This window comes from Talpa europaea (assembly GCF_964194135.1).
Source record: "Talpa europaea genome assembly, chromosome: 7".
NCBI lineage: Eukaryota > Metazoa > Chordata > Mammalia > Eulipotyphla > Talpidae > Talpa > Talpa europaea.
The window spans coordinates 377631-394202 of NC_140074.1; the positions used below are offsets into that span (position 1 = coordinate 377631).

At 67.3% G+C, this 16572-nt stretch overlaps 1 protein-coding gene across 2 annotated transcripts; it reads right to left on the minus strand.

The window, feature by feature from the left end:
- Positions 1 to 8006: 8006 nt before the first annotated feature.
- UBAC1 (UBA domain containing 1) lies at positions 8007 to 16572 on the minus strand (the record flags this gene model as incomplete). 2 transcript variants are annotated; one of them, XM_084236735.1, is made up of 10 exons in its annotated part: positions 8007 to 8366; positions 9021 to 9159; positions 9573 to 9659; positions 10780 to 10987; positions 11357 to 11465; positions 11686 to 11788; positions 12384 to 12491; positions 14268 to 14341; positions 14651 to 14771; positions 16435 to 16572. In XM_084236735.1, 10 exons carry the CDS (start codon positions 16570 to 16572, stop codon positions 8251 to 8253), a joined length of 1203 nt encoding a protein of 400 aa, XP_084092861.1. In that variant the 3' UTR covers positions 8007 to 8250. The 2 variants fall into 2 exon arrangements, with proteins under 2 accessions (XP_084092861.1, XP_084092862.1); XM_084236736.1 differs by having other exon boundaries at positions 14651 to 14870; positions 16435 to 16462.

The window sequence follows — 16572 nt, forward strand, 5'->3', positions numbered from 1 at the left end:
CCTTTGAGCACTGGGTTGCAAAGCTGCCCGCGATCTCTGCAGCGCCGGTTTGATCCCCGGTTGCTCCCCGGCCATCGGGTGAGGGTACCACATGGAGCGCAGACCTGCTCCTGCCACAGCAACCAGCGCCGCCTCCTCCACGACCACCATCATCACCGACCCGCCGCGGCCACCCCCACTGTGGCCATGTCCACCCCCACCACGGCTGCCACCAAAGCCAGCTCAACCGCCGGGGTTTCCTCTGTGACCAGAGCTGTCCTCGCCACCAGAACCACCTCCACGCTCACCACCAGTGTTTCCCAGACCGCGCCGACCTCTGCTGGGTGAAGCGGTGGCACCCCCTGCTCAGGGGGCTTGCCTTACTTCATCATTGTGGCCATTCGCAGCGCTCTTGTCCACAGAGCCGTGGACCTCACAGGTTACGGAAGCAAAGCCCTCTTCCCGCCGCCGCCATTTCAGTCACTCCAGCGTTGCCCGCGGCGCAAAATCGTCTTCCAGATACTCTTCAGCATCTTCTTTAATGCCACGGATAAGAACCTTCCTCAGAGCTAAGTGGGCACCAGGCGCTCTTAGGCCCCCAGCGCTCCATCCGCTTCGTGTGGCCTGAGCTCACAGGTGCACCCCCGTGGTGTGGCAAACCCAAAGCCTCGCGCCCCTGGCATTTGGCTACCACCGCCGCAGCCGCGAGCGCCCCAAGCTCAAAGCGGCTTCCTAGATTCTCATCGGTGCTGTCAAGGCTTAAGCCTCCCGGGCCTCCCTGGGGGAGCAGGGATTAAAGACGGTGCTATCAAGCTATCTGCCTCCGCAGCACAAGTTCAATCCCCGGGCAGGGAGTGACCCCCATGACGCGGCAGACCTCTCCTGTCTCCCCGCCGCTCCCCTCAGCAGTGGATCTCAGTGGATGCACCTGTTCTGCTCCCCGCTCTGTCTCTGGTGGCTCCTCTACACACACCCCCACCTCTGGCCTGCACCCCAGCTCTTGTATGCAGAAATAAATAAATCTTTTTTTTTTTTAAAGATTTATTTATCCAAGCACTGGGTACAGTCAGAAGCGCAGGAGGGTGAGAGAATTCACCAGAGCCAGAGCGGGGAGCAGAGCAGGCAGAAGGACCGAAGGACACTGCTGAGGGGAGCAGCGGGCGGCAGGAGAGGTCTGCGCGCCATGTGGGACCCTCCTCCGGTGGCCGGGGAGCAGCCGGGGATCGAACCGGTGCTGCAGAGGCTGCGGGCAGCTTCGCAACCCAGCGCTCAACCGCTGCGCCACCGGGGAGGCCCCATAAATAAATCTTTTTTAAAAAAAAAAAAACTTAAGCCTCCCGCGCAGAGCTGGGCGGCGGCTCTGCTCCCAGTGGCGGTGGCAGGGGCTCACGACGCTTGCGTGGCGCGCCGCGGGCAGGACGGAGGGGAGGAGGGAGGGTTTCATTTCCACGTGTTTGTGAATTGTCTAGTTTCCCCCGATACTGATTTCGTCTCCCGGCATTACAGGCAGAACAAACACTCGACATGACTGAAATCTTCCTGAACGTGTTCAGGCTTGTGGCCCAGCTGCTAACCTCCCGGGAGACCCCGTCGGGCAGGATGTTCCCGCCTGTCTTCGGCGTCCTGGGTCTGCAGGGTCCTCTCTGGGCGACCCGGCCACGAGCTGAGGGCAGGTAGCGAAGCCCCCACTATCACGGGGGCCTGTTTTCCTCTTGTGGTTCTGTCAGCACTTGTCTCAGCTCCTCAGGTGTGCTGCGCCGAGGGCCTGCTTCCCGCCGCGTCCTCTCGGTCAACCGACGCGCTCATTACTACATCGGCCCTTTCATGTCGTGACCAATCCTTTTTTTTAAAAAAAAAAAAAAAAGATGTATTTCTTTATGCACACAAGAGCTGGGGTGCAGGCCAGAGGTGCGGGGGGTGAGAGGACTCCCCAGAGACAGAGCGGGGAGCAGAACAGGCAGACGGACCGAAATCCACTGCTGAGGGGAGCAGCGGGGAGACAGGAGAGTCTGCTGCGCCCTGTGGGTGACTCCCTGGCCGGGGATGGAACTCCTGCTGCAGAAGCTGCGGACGGCTTCATAGGTTGCGCCTTTAACCCCTTGTGCCACCAGGGAGGCCCTTCGTGACCAGTGCTGACCCCGCGTTTATTTCCTCCCGCATGAGGGGTGCCTCTCCCTCTCCCTGTGCTCACCACGCGCGAGGCCTTCCCCGCCCTCCCGTGTCCCGCCACGGCGTGTCCATAGCCCGGCAGCCGCCGGCCGGCGACGTGCTGTCGGGGCGTCCTCACCGGGCTGCGTGTGCGCGGCCACCCCGCGTCTGAAGGGAGGACGGCGCCGCCCGGGGTTGAGGTGCCGTTGAGGAGGCCGAGGAGGCCGGCTTGTGGACGGCTTGTTGCTTCGTGTTTCTTTGCTCCGTTCCCCGCCCTCGCTGCCTTCCTCTGTGGGTTTTTGGTTCGCTTTGCAGCGGCGGGGCCGGCTCCTCTCTCCGCAGAGACGTGCGCACCACCGTCTAGCTCCAGCTGAGCCTCCACACAAGAGCTCCGCGATTTTACTTCTCCGCTGTCCTTCACGCCGCCGCACGCGCTCACCTGCTCGCAGGCCGCCCCCACGAACACCCGGCGCGGGCGCGGCTCTGCACAGCGCGGCAGCGCGGCCCCTGGGGCGGCCGCCCGCGCGAGCTCCCGTGAGCCGTCCCGGGGTCTCCTCTGGACTGCGTCCTCGCCTCTCCCCGCCGCGCGCCGGGGCAGGCTTTCGTGTCTCTTTCCATTTCCCTCGACCGTCTCCCCGCAGCTGCGTGGAAGCAGGGCTCATGGAGGGGCCCGCCCTCCGCGGGTGTCACAGTCGGTCTTCAGGGCCTCCCCGGTGGCGCAGGGGGTTGAGCGCGGCGCTGTGGAGCTGTGGCCGCCTCTGCAGCACATGTTCGTTCCCGGCCAGGGAGCTACCCACGCGGCGCAGCAGACTCTCCTGACTCGCCCGCTGCTCCCCTCAGCGGTGATTCTCAGTCAATCCTCCCGTTCTGCTCCGCACTGTCTCTGGTGAGTCCTGTCACCCCCGCATGGCTGGCCCGTACCCCAGCTCCTGTGTGCATAAATAAATCTTTAAAAAAAAACACTTGGGGGCCCCCCCAGTGGTAGAGCGGTTGAGCGCTGGGTTGCGAAGCTGCCCGCAGCTTCTGCGGCGCCTGTTCAATCCCCGGCTGCTCCCCGGCCACCGGAGGAGGGTCCCGCATGGCGCGCAGACCTCTCCTGCCACCCACTGCTCCCCTCAGCAGTGTACCTCGGTCCTTCTGCCTGCTCTGCTCCCCGCTCTGGCTCTGGTGAGTTCTCTCACCCTCCCGCGCTTCTGACTGTACCCAGTGCTTGTGTAAAGAAATAAATAAATCTTTAAAAAAAAAAAAACACTTGGTCTTCATCTGTCCATCATTCTGAAGACCCAACTCGCTGAGTACGGGGTTGCTGGCTGGCAGTTTTTCCCTCTCAGCATTTTGAAGGAGTCACCCCACCCCTCCAGGCCCACAAGGCTTCCACAGAGCAATCCACGGCCCTGCAGGTTTCCTCATAGGTGACGAGTCATTTTCTTCTTGCTGCTTTCTAACTTGGTCCTGTCCTTGACGTCTAGCATTTGACAAGGGTATGTTTCAGGGTCATCTTCCTTCAGTCAACCTTTCTTTTTTATTTTAAAGCTGTATTTATTTCTGCACACGCGAGCTGGGGCGCGCAGATGGACGCAGGCCGCAGTGGCCAGCGACAGCCCAACAGCGCTGAGACTTTAACCCCTGCGCCCCCGGGGAGGCCCAGATGGCCGCTGTCTCCACGGTGTCTCAATCCACGTCCCGTTCTCTTTTCAACCTTTCTCTCCTGTTTGTTCCTTTAACTGGCTCCTCACCAATGACCCAGTGCTGAGTTTACCGACCCCCTGCAGGGCCGAATCTGTTGCCGAAGCTCCCTATTGCGTTTTCTGTTCTGGCCTCGTGTTTTTCAGGCCCAGGACTTCGGTTTGGCTCCTTTTTTTGGTTTCTGTTTCCTTTTCAAGCTCCCGGTTTTGCTCATGCACTTTCTCTGGTTCCCGTCGGTGGCCTGCGCTCTCTTGCATTTCACCGTTTCTTTAGGACGATGACTCTGACTTTGCCATCAGGTGATCTCCATTCTCCGGGCTCAGTCGCTGGAGCTTTGTCAGTCTCTCGGGGGTGCCACGGCCTGGTTCTGTGGCATCTGCATGAATTTACATCGGCATCTGCGCATGCACAGGGCAGACCCCTCTTCAGTCTTCCCAGCACGGCAGGGTCTGCTCTGGACCTGCTGTCAGGCTGTCAGGGAACAGCTTGCAAGGCGCTGCCGGGTCTGCGCTCGGTGGGCTGGTCACTGAGGGCTGGGCAGGGCTGGACCCCTGGTCTCTGGAGACGGGGCTGCCCCTTGGGCCTTGAGCGACAGGCTGGCTCCAGAACATGGGTTTCCTTGAGGCCCTGCCGTTGACAGTGGGCCAGTTACCAGTGCAGACAGGTGTGGATCCCGCCGGGTCACCGGAGGGTGCCCTGGGTGGGCAGCGCTGCCCCTGGACCTGGGCCAGGAAGGGCTGGAATGGAGTTCTGGGCGGCTGCGAGCCCACAGCCGAGACCGAGGGCGATGGACCCAGTTTGGGAGGCACGGGTGGCTGGCCCCTGCTGCCCCCCAAAGCGCTGCATCCACGGGGGCGGGGGAGGGGGCTCTCTGAGTCTTGTCCTAAGTCGGCCACCCTGCAGGCCTCACTCACCTGTGTAATCCCCTAAGTGCCCCCGACTCCGGCCCTGCTGTCTGTCTGTCTCTGGCGAGGCGTCGGGATGACACCAGCCTGATGACACTTCTAACACGCGAAACACTGGCGGGGGCCCCCAGGCTGGGCTTCTCTCTGGGGGGCGTCTGGTCACTGAGTTCAGGTTGTCTGTCTCCCCCAGGGGGCTGCTCTCGGCCCTCGCTGAGCCCAGAGCCCCTCCCCAGGCGCTCTGAAGACCGAGCCCCTCCCAGATGGCCAGGCGGGGCAGGGTGAGGCGGTGCTGGGAAGGGCAGGGGTTTGGGAGGTTCCGCAGACCAGGAAAACCCAGTGGGTGTCTGGGCAACAACTCTGGGCCCTGCAGGGAGCAGAGGCTGGGGCGGAGGCCGGCGGGAAGCCTGCAGCCCGGGGCGGGGGCCAGAACGTCACACGAGCCCCCCCCGTGAGAGCAGCCTCGCCTCTCCCGGATCCTCCTGGATGAGCTGTCGAGTCTCCCTCGGGCCCATTCTGCACCCCGTGCTCCCCCTTTCCACCTCAGGTCCCTGCGGACGGAGCACGCAGGAGCCGCGGCCCGGCCCAGCCGGCCGGCCTCACCTGCACAGCTCCTGTCCTGCCCCGCGACTGGGTGGGCAGCGGCTGGGCCAGCAGCGAGCGGAGGCCGCTTCCTCCTTGGTCGGGAGATGGTGCTGGGCAGGCCTGGGGGCGGGTGGGGGCTGGTGGGGACGCGTGGAGCGGACAGGGCGCGGATAAAGAGGGGGTGTCCGTCCGCGCTCGGCCCGGGGCCTGCTGAAACACTTGCCGCCGGCCACAGCTTCCCAGGTGCCCGAGCAGTCAAGGCCCTCCCTGGGGGCAGGCGGCAGAGCCTTGCATGGAGCCTCTCCCTGGACCTTGAGGGTCCTGGAAGCAGACGCGCTGGGGGGCTGGGGGGCTAGCTCTCCAGAAGGCGCACGGGACGGCACCTGTGATGAGCAGCTCATCCGGGACAGCCCCGGCTCCCAGAGGGACGCGGCGGGGAGGTCCAGCCCCGGGAGGCCAGCCAAGAGCCACGGGCCAGGCCCCGGCTCTGCTCGCAGGGCGGCAGATGGCATTGGCCTGGCGGGGGAGGGAGCAGCGCAGCTGCAGACGGGCGGCCCCAGTCAGCCCCGGGACCGCAGACCTTTGAGGTCAGGCCCCTCTGTGCCAGAGAAGGGGGGCAGGGAGACCCCACAAGGCAGAGAGGCTAAGTGGGGGACAGCAAACTGCTGTTCTAGGGGCAGCCAGGGTGGGGTGTGCTCTGCAGGAACCCAGGGCAGCTGGTGCGCTGGACACGGCCCCCCTGGTCTTGCAGAGCTGCCGCTTGGGGAGAGGCCAGCTGAAGGGGCCTCCCCTTTGGGCACAGGCCGCAGCCCCGAGGGACAGGAGCAGCTCCGGGGGCCCTGCATCCCCTTCCCCAGGCCCCTCTGCCCTGCAGGCCTCCTCTGCTGGTCTGTGCCGCGCGTGTCTCCCAGAGGACCGGGAGACAGCAAGCCCTCCCCCTCCTCCCCCGCCCCGACGGGATTCTGGGTAGAGACAACGGTACCCCGTTTACTGCAGGGCAACTCACAGCCGACACCAAAGCCTCGCCAGGTCCCAGGCGGCCCTGCCGGAGGTCGAGACCCCTCCTGGCTGACCCGCGGCCCCGCCCACCCACCATCACTCCCACCAACGGACGCATCCCTGCCTGGGAGGCCCCGCTCTCTCCGGCTGTGGGCCCCGCAGGCTGTGGGGGTCTGTGCGGGGGAGGGGGGAGCGCTGGCCAGCCCCTCCGTGCCCCCTGGAGGCGCCGGTGCTGGGCGGGGCTGGGCCGGGCCACAGACGACCATTCGCAGCAACATGGAGTCGAGTCAGAACACCAGGCCCCCACCCCTGGTTCCCACAGAGGCGGAGAACCCCCCCCCCCCCCGCCGGCTGTCCCTCCATCTGGGCTCTCCACCCTGCGAGACCCTGTCCCCTCGGCCCCCGCCTGCACACGTGCCCCCTCCTGCTCGCCCTCGGGGGGCCACCCAAGGGCTGGGATGGTGGGGGGGGGCTCAGGCTCACAAAGGTGGGAGCGCTGGCCTCGGGCTTCCAGCGGGGCAGTCACCGCTGCCCCAACAGCTCTCAGGTGGGCTCCGTGGGGGCATGCCCACTCCAGAGGGGCCGGGACTCTGTGCCCCAGCCCGCAGGGTGAGGGTCCTTCCTCCCCACAGCTTCCCCCACCTCCCAGGGACCCTCTCAGGTGGCCTGGCCCCAGCCTGGGCACTGCTCCCCCTTGTGGCCCTGGAGACAGAGGTCCAGCCTGGGGTTGGGACATGCCCAGACAGGCAGAGGGGCCTTCCTCACCCCGCTGCCCGTCCCGGCACGCCTGGTTGCCTGTAGGAGTGACACCGCCCGGGCCGCAGGCAAAAAGGGTGCAGGGGGCCTCCCTGGGGGCGCAGGGGTTAACAACAGCGCTATCAAGCCCTCGCCAGCACGAATACGATCTGTTAGGGAACAACCCCCAAGGCGCACAGACCTCTCCTGTCTCCCCACTGCTCCCCTCAGCAGTGGATTTCAGTGGCTCAGCCTGTCCTGTTCCCCACTGTTTCTGGGGAGTCCTCTCACCCCCACACCTCTGGCCTACATCCTGGTTCTTGTGTGCATAAATGAGCGCGCCCCAGGGCCCCGCGTTACCCCGCCTCCCTCTGCCGAGCCTTGGGCCTCGGGCGGCTGCCACCAGGACGCATGTCCCAGTCAGGCTGGTGTCTGGAGCTGGGGGCCAGTTTCCACAAACCTGTCTAGGAGCAGACGACGGGTGTCGGGGCTGAGAAACTGCGTGTCCAGGGGCCACCCCCGCCCCCACCCAGCAGGCAGACCCCCTCGTTGCTGCTGACTGGGGACGCAGGCAAGGGCCTGCTGAGACGGGGCGCCGGCCACCCCATGGGGTGTGCTCCTGGTCACGGGCGCTGGCAGCGGGCGGCCTAGACTATGTCCGGGCAGGGTGTCCTCCCGCCCCCTTAGGAGCCGCGCACGTGACTGTCGGGCCGCAGGCACCCGCCCTCGCCTGCACCGACCCTTCCTCCCCCTTTTCCACGCGAGGCGGCTGTGCCCGAGCACTGGACCCGCCGGGCGCTGGGACGAGGCTGCTCCCGGAGCGGCTCCGAGGGACGTGCCCCAGGCCTGGGCGGTGGGCACAGCGGGGCGTGGGGACCGGACAGCGGCTGACACTGCAGCCCTGGTGTTTGGCTGTTGTCACTTAAAGGGGCGGCCGCTGAGCGGGGCGCGGGCAGGCACAAGGCGCAGGAGCAGACTGGTTTATTAGGCTGGGCGCACCCTACAGCACTTGGCCAGCGCCTGCCTGGCGGGGCCGTCCCGGGAGCGGGAATCCCCACCCCGCAGTCTCGAGCCGCAGGACGCACTGGCCTCCAGCGCCACAGCCACGCATCGGCAAACACCCTGGCACCCACATGTGGCCCAAACCCCCTGGGGGGAGCGTCAGTCCGCAGGGCCTCCCCGCGGCGGCTGGCAGCAGGAGGGCCGCGGGCGGGGCCTACGAGCGGTTCAGGGTCTGGAAAAGCCTGGAGATCTGCAGCATGACGGGTCCCGTCTCGGGATCGTTCATCCACTGGGTGCTGTTGAGGGGGTTCTCCAGCATGTCCTCAAAGGCTGCGGGGAGACACCGCGTGAGGGCGCCGCCGGGAGGCTTGTGAGGGGGCCGGGGCCGCCCCGTGCGCCAGAAGCCCCACCCCCACCGGATGCTGCAGGCCACACACGCCCACCAGGCTGGACCGCCTGAAAGGAGGAGCCCTGAGGCCCCCACTGGCCGCGCACCCCAACATAGCCAACACTGAAACAGCCCACGCCCCCGGGGCGCCCAGCCACAGAGCGGCAGTGCGGGCTGCTGCACGTGTGCGGGTGGCCGCACCGGACCTGCGTGTGGCTGCAGACAGCAGCCACCTCCCTCCCGCCTGGAAGCCAAGAGCCGCGGCCACAGAAGGGGGTGGGCAGCACGGGGTCCAGGTGAGCGCTGGGGGCAACCCTCCTCCCGAGCAGCTGGCTGAATGAAAAGGGGGCTGGGGGGACACCAGAAAGGGAGCCGCTGTGGACAGCGCCTCGAGGGCCGGCCATGCCGGCCACACATATGTGGGAGCAGCGTCTGAGACCAAAGACCAGGCGAGACCCGCACGCAGGACGCAGCACACAGGAGCCCCTTCCACAGGAGGGGCGGGGCGGGGCGCGGCCAGGGCCACCCGTCCAGGGTCAGAAGGCCACATGCTCCGGCGTGGGGACCCAGCCGCCGGCCCGCGGGGGTGCACATACCCAGCAGCGTCTTGGGGTTGGTCAGGCCCAGCTGCACCACGGGGTTGTCCAGAATGGCCTGGAAGAGCGGGCTGTCGGGGTCAATGCCCTTGTCCAGCTCCTCGGGGGAGGGCTTCCGGTCCCCCAGCAGCCACTCACACTGCAAACCCCGAGAGAGCACGTGAGCCGACCCCTGCGCCCCCAAACCCGCCCCGGCTGGGCGCCTGCACTCAGCACATGCCCCACCCAGGCCCACGAGCACTGTGATGGCAGCTGCTCTGCCTCACGCGCACGCCATGTGTACTCGTGTGTGTGCGTGTGTGTACGTGTATACTTGTGTGTGTGCTCAGTGCAGCCGTAGCGGTGCTGGGAAAAGAGATACTGTTGTGGGGGGGGAGCCCCCGGGGGCCCCTCACAAGGACAGGCACCAGCAGCGCCACTGCTGGGCAGCTACAGCATGAGGGGCCTGGACACCCCACGGACAGGCCGTCTAGAAAGCCGAGGCCCAGGGCTGTGCCGGGGTTGAAGCGGGGCCCCTGCTGCCCCGCCTGCCCGCAAGGATGCGGCACTCACAGCGGCGCTCTGCTGGTTGTTGTTCACCCGAAGGGCGTCCACCACCTCCTTCTCGTCGAACCCCATCTCCATCAGCGAAATGACGGCCTAGAAAAGACCCCAAGGAGCGCTGAGCCGCGCCGCCCGCCCCCCACCCCCAAGGCCAGTGCCGGGGCCCGTCCCTCACGACTTTCCAGTGGGCAGCGAGCCGGGCAAGGCAGCGGGGGCAGCCGCTCGCAGGCCGGGGAGGCCGGGCCCGCACCCCAGGGGCCAGCCCAGGCGAGCTTCCTCGCAGCAGAGGCCCGGGACCGAGCGGCAGCCGGGGTGTCTGGCTACCTGTGGGAAAGGGCCCTTCTTCGGGATTGGTCTCTAGAAAGAAACTGGGGGCCTCCCTGGTGGCGCAGGGGTTAGCCTCAGTGCTGTGAAGCCATCGGCAGGCTCTGCAGCAGGAGTTCGACCCCCTTCCAGGGAGCTCCCCACACGGCAGGGCAGACCTCTCCTGTCCCCCGCTGCTCCCCTCGGCAGTGGGTTTCAGTGGATCCGCCTGCTCTGCCCCCCACTCTGGTGAATCCTCTCACCCCCCACCTCTGGCCTGCACCCCAGTTCTTGCAGCATAAATAAGTAAATCTTTAAAAAATACATACAAACAGGTGGAAGTGAAAATAACAGGGGACGCCCCACATCAAAGCTACGGCCGCGGGCACGGCCTTGCAGGGACGCACACCCAGGCCGGCTGGGGCGGGGCCTCGGGCAGAGCCGCTCGGGACTCCCACGAGAAAGCGACCCCGGTTCCCAGGGCCTGTCTGAGCCTCGATGGCCACAAGCAGCTGCGCAGCCCCAGTGCCCCAGCCCCCGGGAGCCCCGGCCCACCCGCTGGCTGCGAAGCACCCCCGGCGGGCACCTGAGACCCGGCCACAGGGGCGACCCACGGAGACGGCGCCACGGGAGCTCATCACGGGCCCAGCAAGCAGGGCGGGGCCAGGTGGACTCGGAGGCCAGCGCCTCCAGACTGGGAGAACCCGGGAGCCGAGCCCCTAACAGATGCAGCCGCCGGCCGGGGCGGAAGCTCCGGGAGGCCACACACGGACACCCCGCTGGGGGCGGGCACCCCAGACACGGCAGGAACTGGTAAGACACAGCGAGGGCCCAGAGAGGCCGGGGCTCCTGGGCCGGGGCTCGAGCGTGGCAGCCGCAGCCCACCCGCGCCCAGGCCCTCTGCACCACCTACCCGAGCGTCCGCGCGGAACTCCCGTTTCCTCCGGATCCTCCTGAAGATCTCAGTCAGCTCGTCCCTGGCCTCCTCACCCCCCTCGCTGGTCCCTGCGGCAGCCTCAGCCCCCGCCGTCCCCAGCGAGGCCTGACCAGGCAGAGGTGCGTCGATGGCAGGGTCCTCCGCGTGCTCGATCAGCCACTCCATGGCCTGGGGCACCGACATGCTGGAAGGCAAGTGTACCCTCCAGCCGGGCGCTGCGCCTCCCTGCCCGCAGAGCGCCCCGGCCGTGGCTGCCCCGGCTCAGCGCGTCGGGTGCGGGAGATCTGGCCTCGCCCCGCTGCCCCGGCCGGGACACCCACCTAGCGGCTGCGGGCACCACACGGAGGCACACGAGTGCGGATTCAAAGCAAGGGGACGGCTGGCCTGGCCTGCGGTCGACAGATATGTGCTTCGGCCCCCAGCGAGCCGCAGCGCAAGGGGGTGATCATGGAACCAGCGAGACCAGCGCCCTCCTGCGTGAGCCCAGCCCCGGCGCGCAAGCACGGGCCTCTGCGCAGGGAGGGGTGAGGAGCCCAGGCCACGCGCCACGTACTGGTTCAGCCGAAGGGCCTTGGTGGCCCGGCTCTCGGGGAAGCCCATCTCCGTGAGCTGCCGCAGGGCCGCCTCGTCCACCCGCTCGTCCTCGTCCTCGTCCAACATGGCTGCGGCGACAGGGGCGCATGAGGGCCAGGCCGGCCAAGGCAGCTCCCAGCGCCCTTCGCCCAAGCGCCCGACACCCGTGGCCATTCTCTGGAACCCGAGTCCTGACCATCAGCCCCGGGCCACGAGGAGTGCAGGGGCCCGCCCAGCCAGGGGGGCAGCCCCGGGAGGGAGAGACCGACCCCCTCGGGCGGTGCAGACGCAGCCAGAGCAGGCTCTTACCGTTTGCCTTCTTGAATAACTCCACCGCGTCGGGGTTCAGCGCCAACAGCTTCTGAGCTACCTCAATGAGAGACACCAAGATTTTCCGGAGCTCTGTCTGGAACTGCAAGAAAAGAAGAGCCATTTTTCCAAATGCCCAGCAGGCCCACCTGGGGGCACCACGCGATGGCACTGGGACTGGACGGTGGGGCGGGTGAGGCTGGGGAGCGGGCCCCGGGCACACACAGCCTCTCGCCAGGGTGAAGGACCCAGCCCCTGGCCAGTGGCACCAACAAGCCGTCACCCGGCCAAGAGCGACCACTCGGACGACACGTGGCAGCCACGTCACCTCCGCACCAGCCCCGCCTGGACATGCTGGGGCTCAGCCAGCCCCTGCCACAAGCAGCCTAGCCACCCCATGAGACACACGCAGGCGCCAGAGGCTGAGGCTCTGGCAGTGTGGGCCTTCCGGAAGAGCCCCGAGGTCGGCCCCAAATGCAGCAGGCTGCCCCTGCCCAGCCCCCTGACCAAAGCCCCCACCACGCCGCAGGAGCCAGACTCTGTCTCGTAGTCTCTGCTGACGCCCCAGGGCGCCTCCCCTTCCCGCCCTGCCTCTGGGCGTCTTTCCAGCCTTTCCTCAGAAAGTTTTGGTCTCAGAGACGCTGCTGCAGCAGGACCCCGAGGCCAGCACCCCCCCCCGGCAACCCAAGGGCACTCACGTCTCTCACGCTGGTCTGGGCCACGGCCCGGTCCGCGTCGCAGGAGGGCAGGCCGGCGGTGGCTCGGAATATGGCCTCTCTGTCCGGGGCTTTCTGGTCCTGCTTTTTCTGCAAAGAAGAGAAAGCCAAGGTCAGGGGTGGGCACGGGCGCAAGTGGAGAGAAGGCCGGGCGCCCAACGACGGCGCTCTAGTCCAGAAAGGAGATGGCGCGGGAACCCCAGGGGCCCCAGGAGGTCGTGTGCAGGCCGAGGGGCAGGGGCGGCGGGGCGGGCACAAACAGGGCACACGCCGGCCCCTCCGCCTGGAGCCCGCCCCGAGGCGGAGTGGGACCCGCCAGGGGCCAATGCTGAGGAGCAGGGCGCCGGGGCAGCAGGGCGCGGGCTGAGCCAGCAGCACGGGCGCCGGCCAGGACGTGGCACCGGCCGAGCACTGGGAGCCCGGAAGCCCGGGCTCAGCAGGGGAGAGGCCTGTCGGTGGGCACAGGGAGACCCGGGGCAGGGGTCGTGACGCTTGACTCTGTCAGGGGCGTGCGCTGCTCGGCCACGGGGGCCTGCGGGGGCCGCGTCTGCAGTGCGAGCGCAGCCCCCTGTGACAAAGAAACCCCTAAACAAACACTGGAAAAATGAAGGCGACCACATGGGGGGAACATGTCCACAGTCCCGGGGTGGGGTGGGGGTCAGGCCCGCCACAGCCAGCCAAGGGCCGCCACGTCAGAGCCGAGTCTGGAGTCGCTCAGAAAGCAGCTCCCAGCAAACGGAGCCCCAACATAAAGAAGAAAATAACCAAAAAGCAGGCCTCCCCGGTGGCCAGGGGTACACCTCAGTCTGTCACCGCCGTGGCCTGAGTGCAACCCCGGCCAGGGAGTGCCCGCAGGGCGCAGCAGATCTCTCCTCTCTCCCGCTGCCCCCTCAGCAGTGGATCTCAGTGGATCAGCCTGTTCTGCTCCCCGCTCTGTCTCTGGGGAGTCCTCTCACCCCGCCACCTCTGGCCTGCACCCCTGCTCTTGTGCGCAAAAATAAAAAAAATAATAATAACTACATCTTCAAAGCCCAGTGGCGCTCCAGAATTCCCTCTCCTGAGCAAGGACCGCTGGGCTGAACGTAAACAGTAAACCCAGCCCCCCCCTTGCAGGACAGCTGCGCGCTGGGCAGAGCAGGCTGCAGGGGCGGGGGCCGGCATCGCGGCAAGATTGAAGGGACTCGACATTGTAGACGCGTGTATCGCTCTGACCTTGCCAACGAGCACTTCACAAACAAGCCCGTGTGGGCGGCGGGCGCAAACGCGTGTGCAAACGGGACAGGACAGTGGGCGAGCAACCCCCAAGGGCCGCCACAGCCAGCGAGTGAGCCCCACCCTGCAGCTGTGCGGCCCAGATCTGCCTTCGGGGGCAGGGCAGGTCACACCTGCCAGCTGGGCCAGGGGTGGACCAGATAAGGGCAACCGAGCCCAGGCACCACTCCTGGGCGCTGGCCCCAGAGGACACCCTAAAATAGCCCTTCCCGCCATGTCCAGGCTGCCGGGCGCTCCCCTGGCATCTCAGAGCCCTGCCCCTGGATAAGGAGGAGCTGCACGGGGCAGGGGGGCAGCGCCTGACCAGCTGGAAGGAGGAGGGACAAGCTCCAGGGACCCTGCCCTGCAGGACCCTGACCATGTCCTTTGGCACCCATCCCGCGCCGTGTCCTTGCTGTGGGCACCTTCTGACCCTCCTCGGCAGGACAGCGGCAGGGCCCTCGCTGCAGCCAGGCTATGCTGGGCGCCGGTCATGCGACCCGACCAGGGCCGCGGGCTCAACTGACAGACAAATGCGTCCCCCGGGCTCGCGGACAACAGGCCCGCGGACACCGCTGTGCACGGCGCGGCGCGGCGGCCTCTGGGGACGCTCACCTTCTCTTCCGCCGAGACGTCGGCCATCTTGGGGAGCGGCGCCGGGGCCCGCTTCTTAATCAGCAGCAGGACGTCTGCAAGAGACGGGTCGCTCAACCTGGGCACCGACCCGCGTCCGGAGCAGCACGGTGCAGGGCAGAAAAGCGTCCGCCCTTCCCTCTCCCCCCCGCAGGCTCTGGCCCGCGAGAACCCAGCTGGCACCCCCCGCAGACGGCGCCCAGGAGCACAGGTACGGCCGGCCGGGCTGCAGAGGGGCTCGCCGAGGGCCCTCACTTCCACTCTGTCTGCGGGGCTGGAGTTGAGTCACCCTCGCGCTGAACCCAGTCCCCCCACAGCCCCTTGTTCGGAGCTCGCCACCCGGTGCTGCCCGGTGCCACCCTCACCTCCGTCCTGGACGTTCTCTTCCAGCACCGTCTTGGCGTCGCTCAGCACCCGCTCAGAAGCTGCGTGGATTAGCTTGTGCTGGGCAACGCTTTTGGGGTCCTCCAGGCTCCCATGAGCACACTGCAGGGGTGACATGTCTCAAAATGCATCGTGCAAGCGTAACACCAGTTGTTTAGCTCCCAACCCCCTGCCACACTGCGAGTTCACCTCCTTTTCTTCCTGAAAAGTCAAGCGGATGACTCTAAGCCTCCCCCCCACCCCCAGGATGGGCATGACACGGCCCCCCCACATGACGTGCTACCAGCTAGGTCCCCGGCGGGCCACAAGCACCTGCAACAGTCGGCACCCAGGCCCCGTCTTTCATCTGAAAAGAGCTGGGATTTAAAGTAAAGTGGCCCATCTCTGGTGCCAGCCTGCCGCGGGGCACCCTCAGGCACTGTCTGCGGGCACTGTCTGCTCGCCCCCGCCTAGAGCGGGACAGAGGCCCAGCGGCCTCTGGGACACATGAGCAGGGGCCAGAACCCCGGGTCTGGGGGGGTCGCCGACTCCCTCACCCATGCATAGAAGGCTGAGGAGTGGGCTCCTGGTGTGCATTACCCACGCTGCGCACCGTCACCCGGGAGCCCACCCTGTGGCTGAGCACCCCAAGCTCCATGGGGGGCCAGGGCAAATGGACACCTGGCCCCCACCTCGCATGCGGGATGAGCAGAACCCGCCTGGACGCAGGTGAAGGAGGCTCTGGGGTGTCACATGCTCAGAGCTGGGGCGGGGCATCAGCAGAGCAGAGCAGAGCCAAGCCACTGTCCCCAGAAGGGCACCCCAGTCCCCGAGTCAACAGCAAGGGGGCTGCTCGCCCTAGAATGCGAGGCGGCTGGGCTAGTAAGCGCTGGTCAGTCTGCGAGACTCGCCGCCCCGCACAGGCTGCCTGAGAGCAGGTGGCGGCTCCGGCGTGCACGGGGGCCTGCCCCTGAAATGCACACCCGTGGGCTCTGGGGGCGGGAACAGCCACCCTAGTGTGTCCAGCATGGCCAAGAACCCACCACCTCCCTGCAAGGACATGCTCTGCCCTGCTCCCCGTGAGGGTGCCCTGACCTGCTCGAGAAACCACAGCGACCCCCTTTGAGTCACAAGGAGACCCCTCCTCAACAGGGGTTCACCCCCAGGAGTCCCACGGGGAGCCCCTCGTGGACCCTAAAGGTAGGGAGGAGGTGCAGAACCCCAGCCCTGGGACGTCACTGCATGCAGCCACGAGACCCCCACCGTGTCCGGGGGATGGTGCACCCATGGGGTGCTCGCGAGCCCCGATCTGGCTGCCCACAGAGCAGGAGGCACTGGGGCTCACACTCAGCCCTCAGTCCGGTCATCGGGCGCTTTACATGGGCCCTGGGGGCAGCCCCCACCCGGGAGGGACGGCAGAGAGGAGAAAGGCGTCAGGACGATGCCGCCTCCACGACGCCCTCAGCGCCAGCCCAGACCTCGCGCCGCGCCCGGCCGGCGCAGGAACCGGCTCCTTTCCCCGAGGCGCGCGGGCGGGGCGGGCCAGCCCGCCGGGACCCCGGCCGGGGAAGGACACCCCGCGAATCGCCGCGGCCACGACCGGCGAGTCCGCTGAGCGCGCGGGGGACGCCGGAGCCTCGGCCCGGGCGCGACGGGCTCGGAGGTCCAGGGCCGCGCAGGGGCTCGGCCGGGGAGCAGGCCCGGGGCGGGGGCCGGGGCGGGGGAGGGGCCGGGGGGCCGGGCGGGGGCCGGGCCGGGGCGGGGGCAGGCCGGGCCGGGCGCTCACGTGCTTGAGGCAGCGCTCCTTGAGCGCCTCCACCGCGGTGTCCTCGGCCGCCTCCTCCAGCCACTCGGCGCCGTCGGCCGCGCAGACGTGCAGCCGCAGCACGCGGCCCGCGAAGATCTTCTCCTCCTGCACGAACAT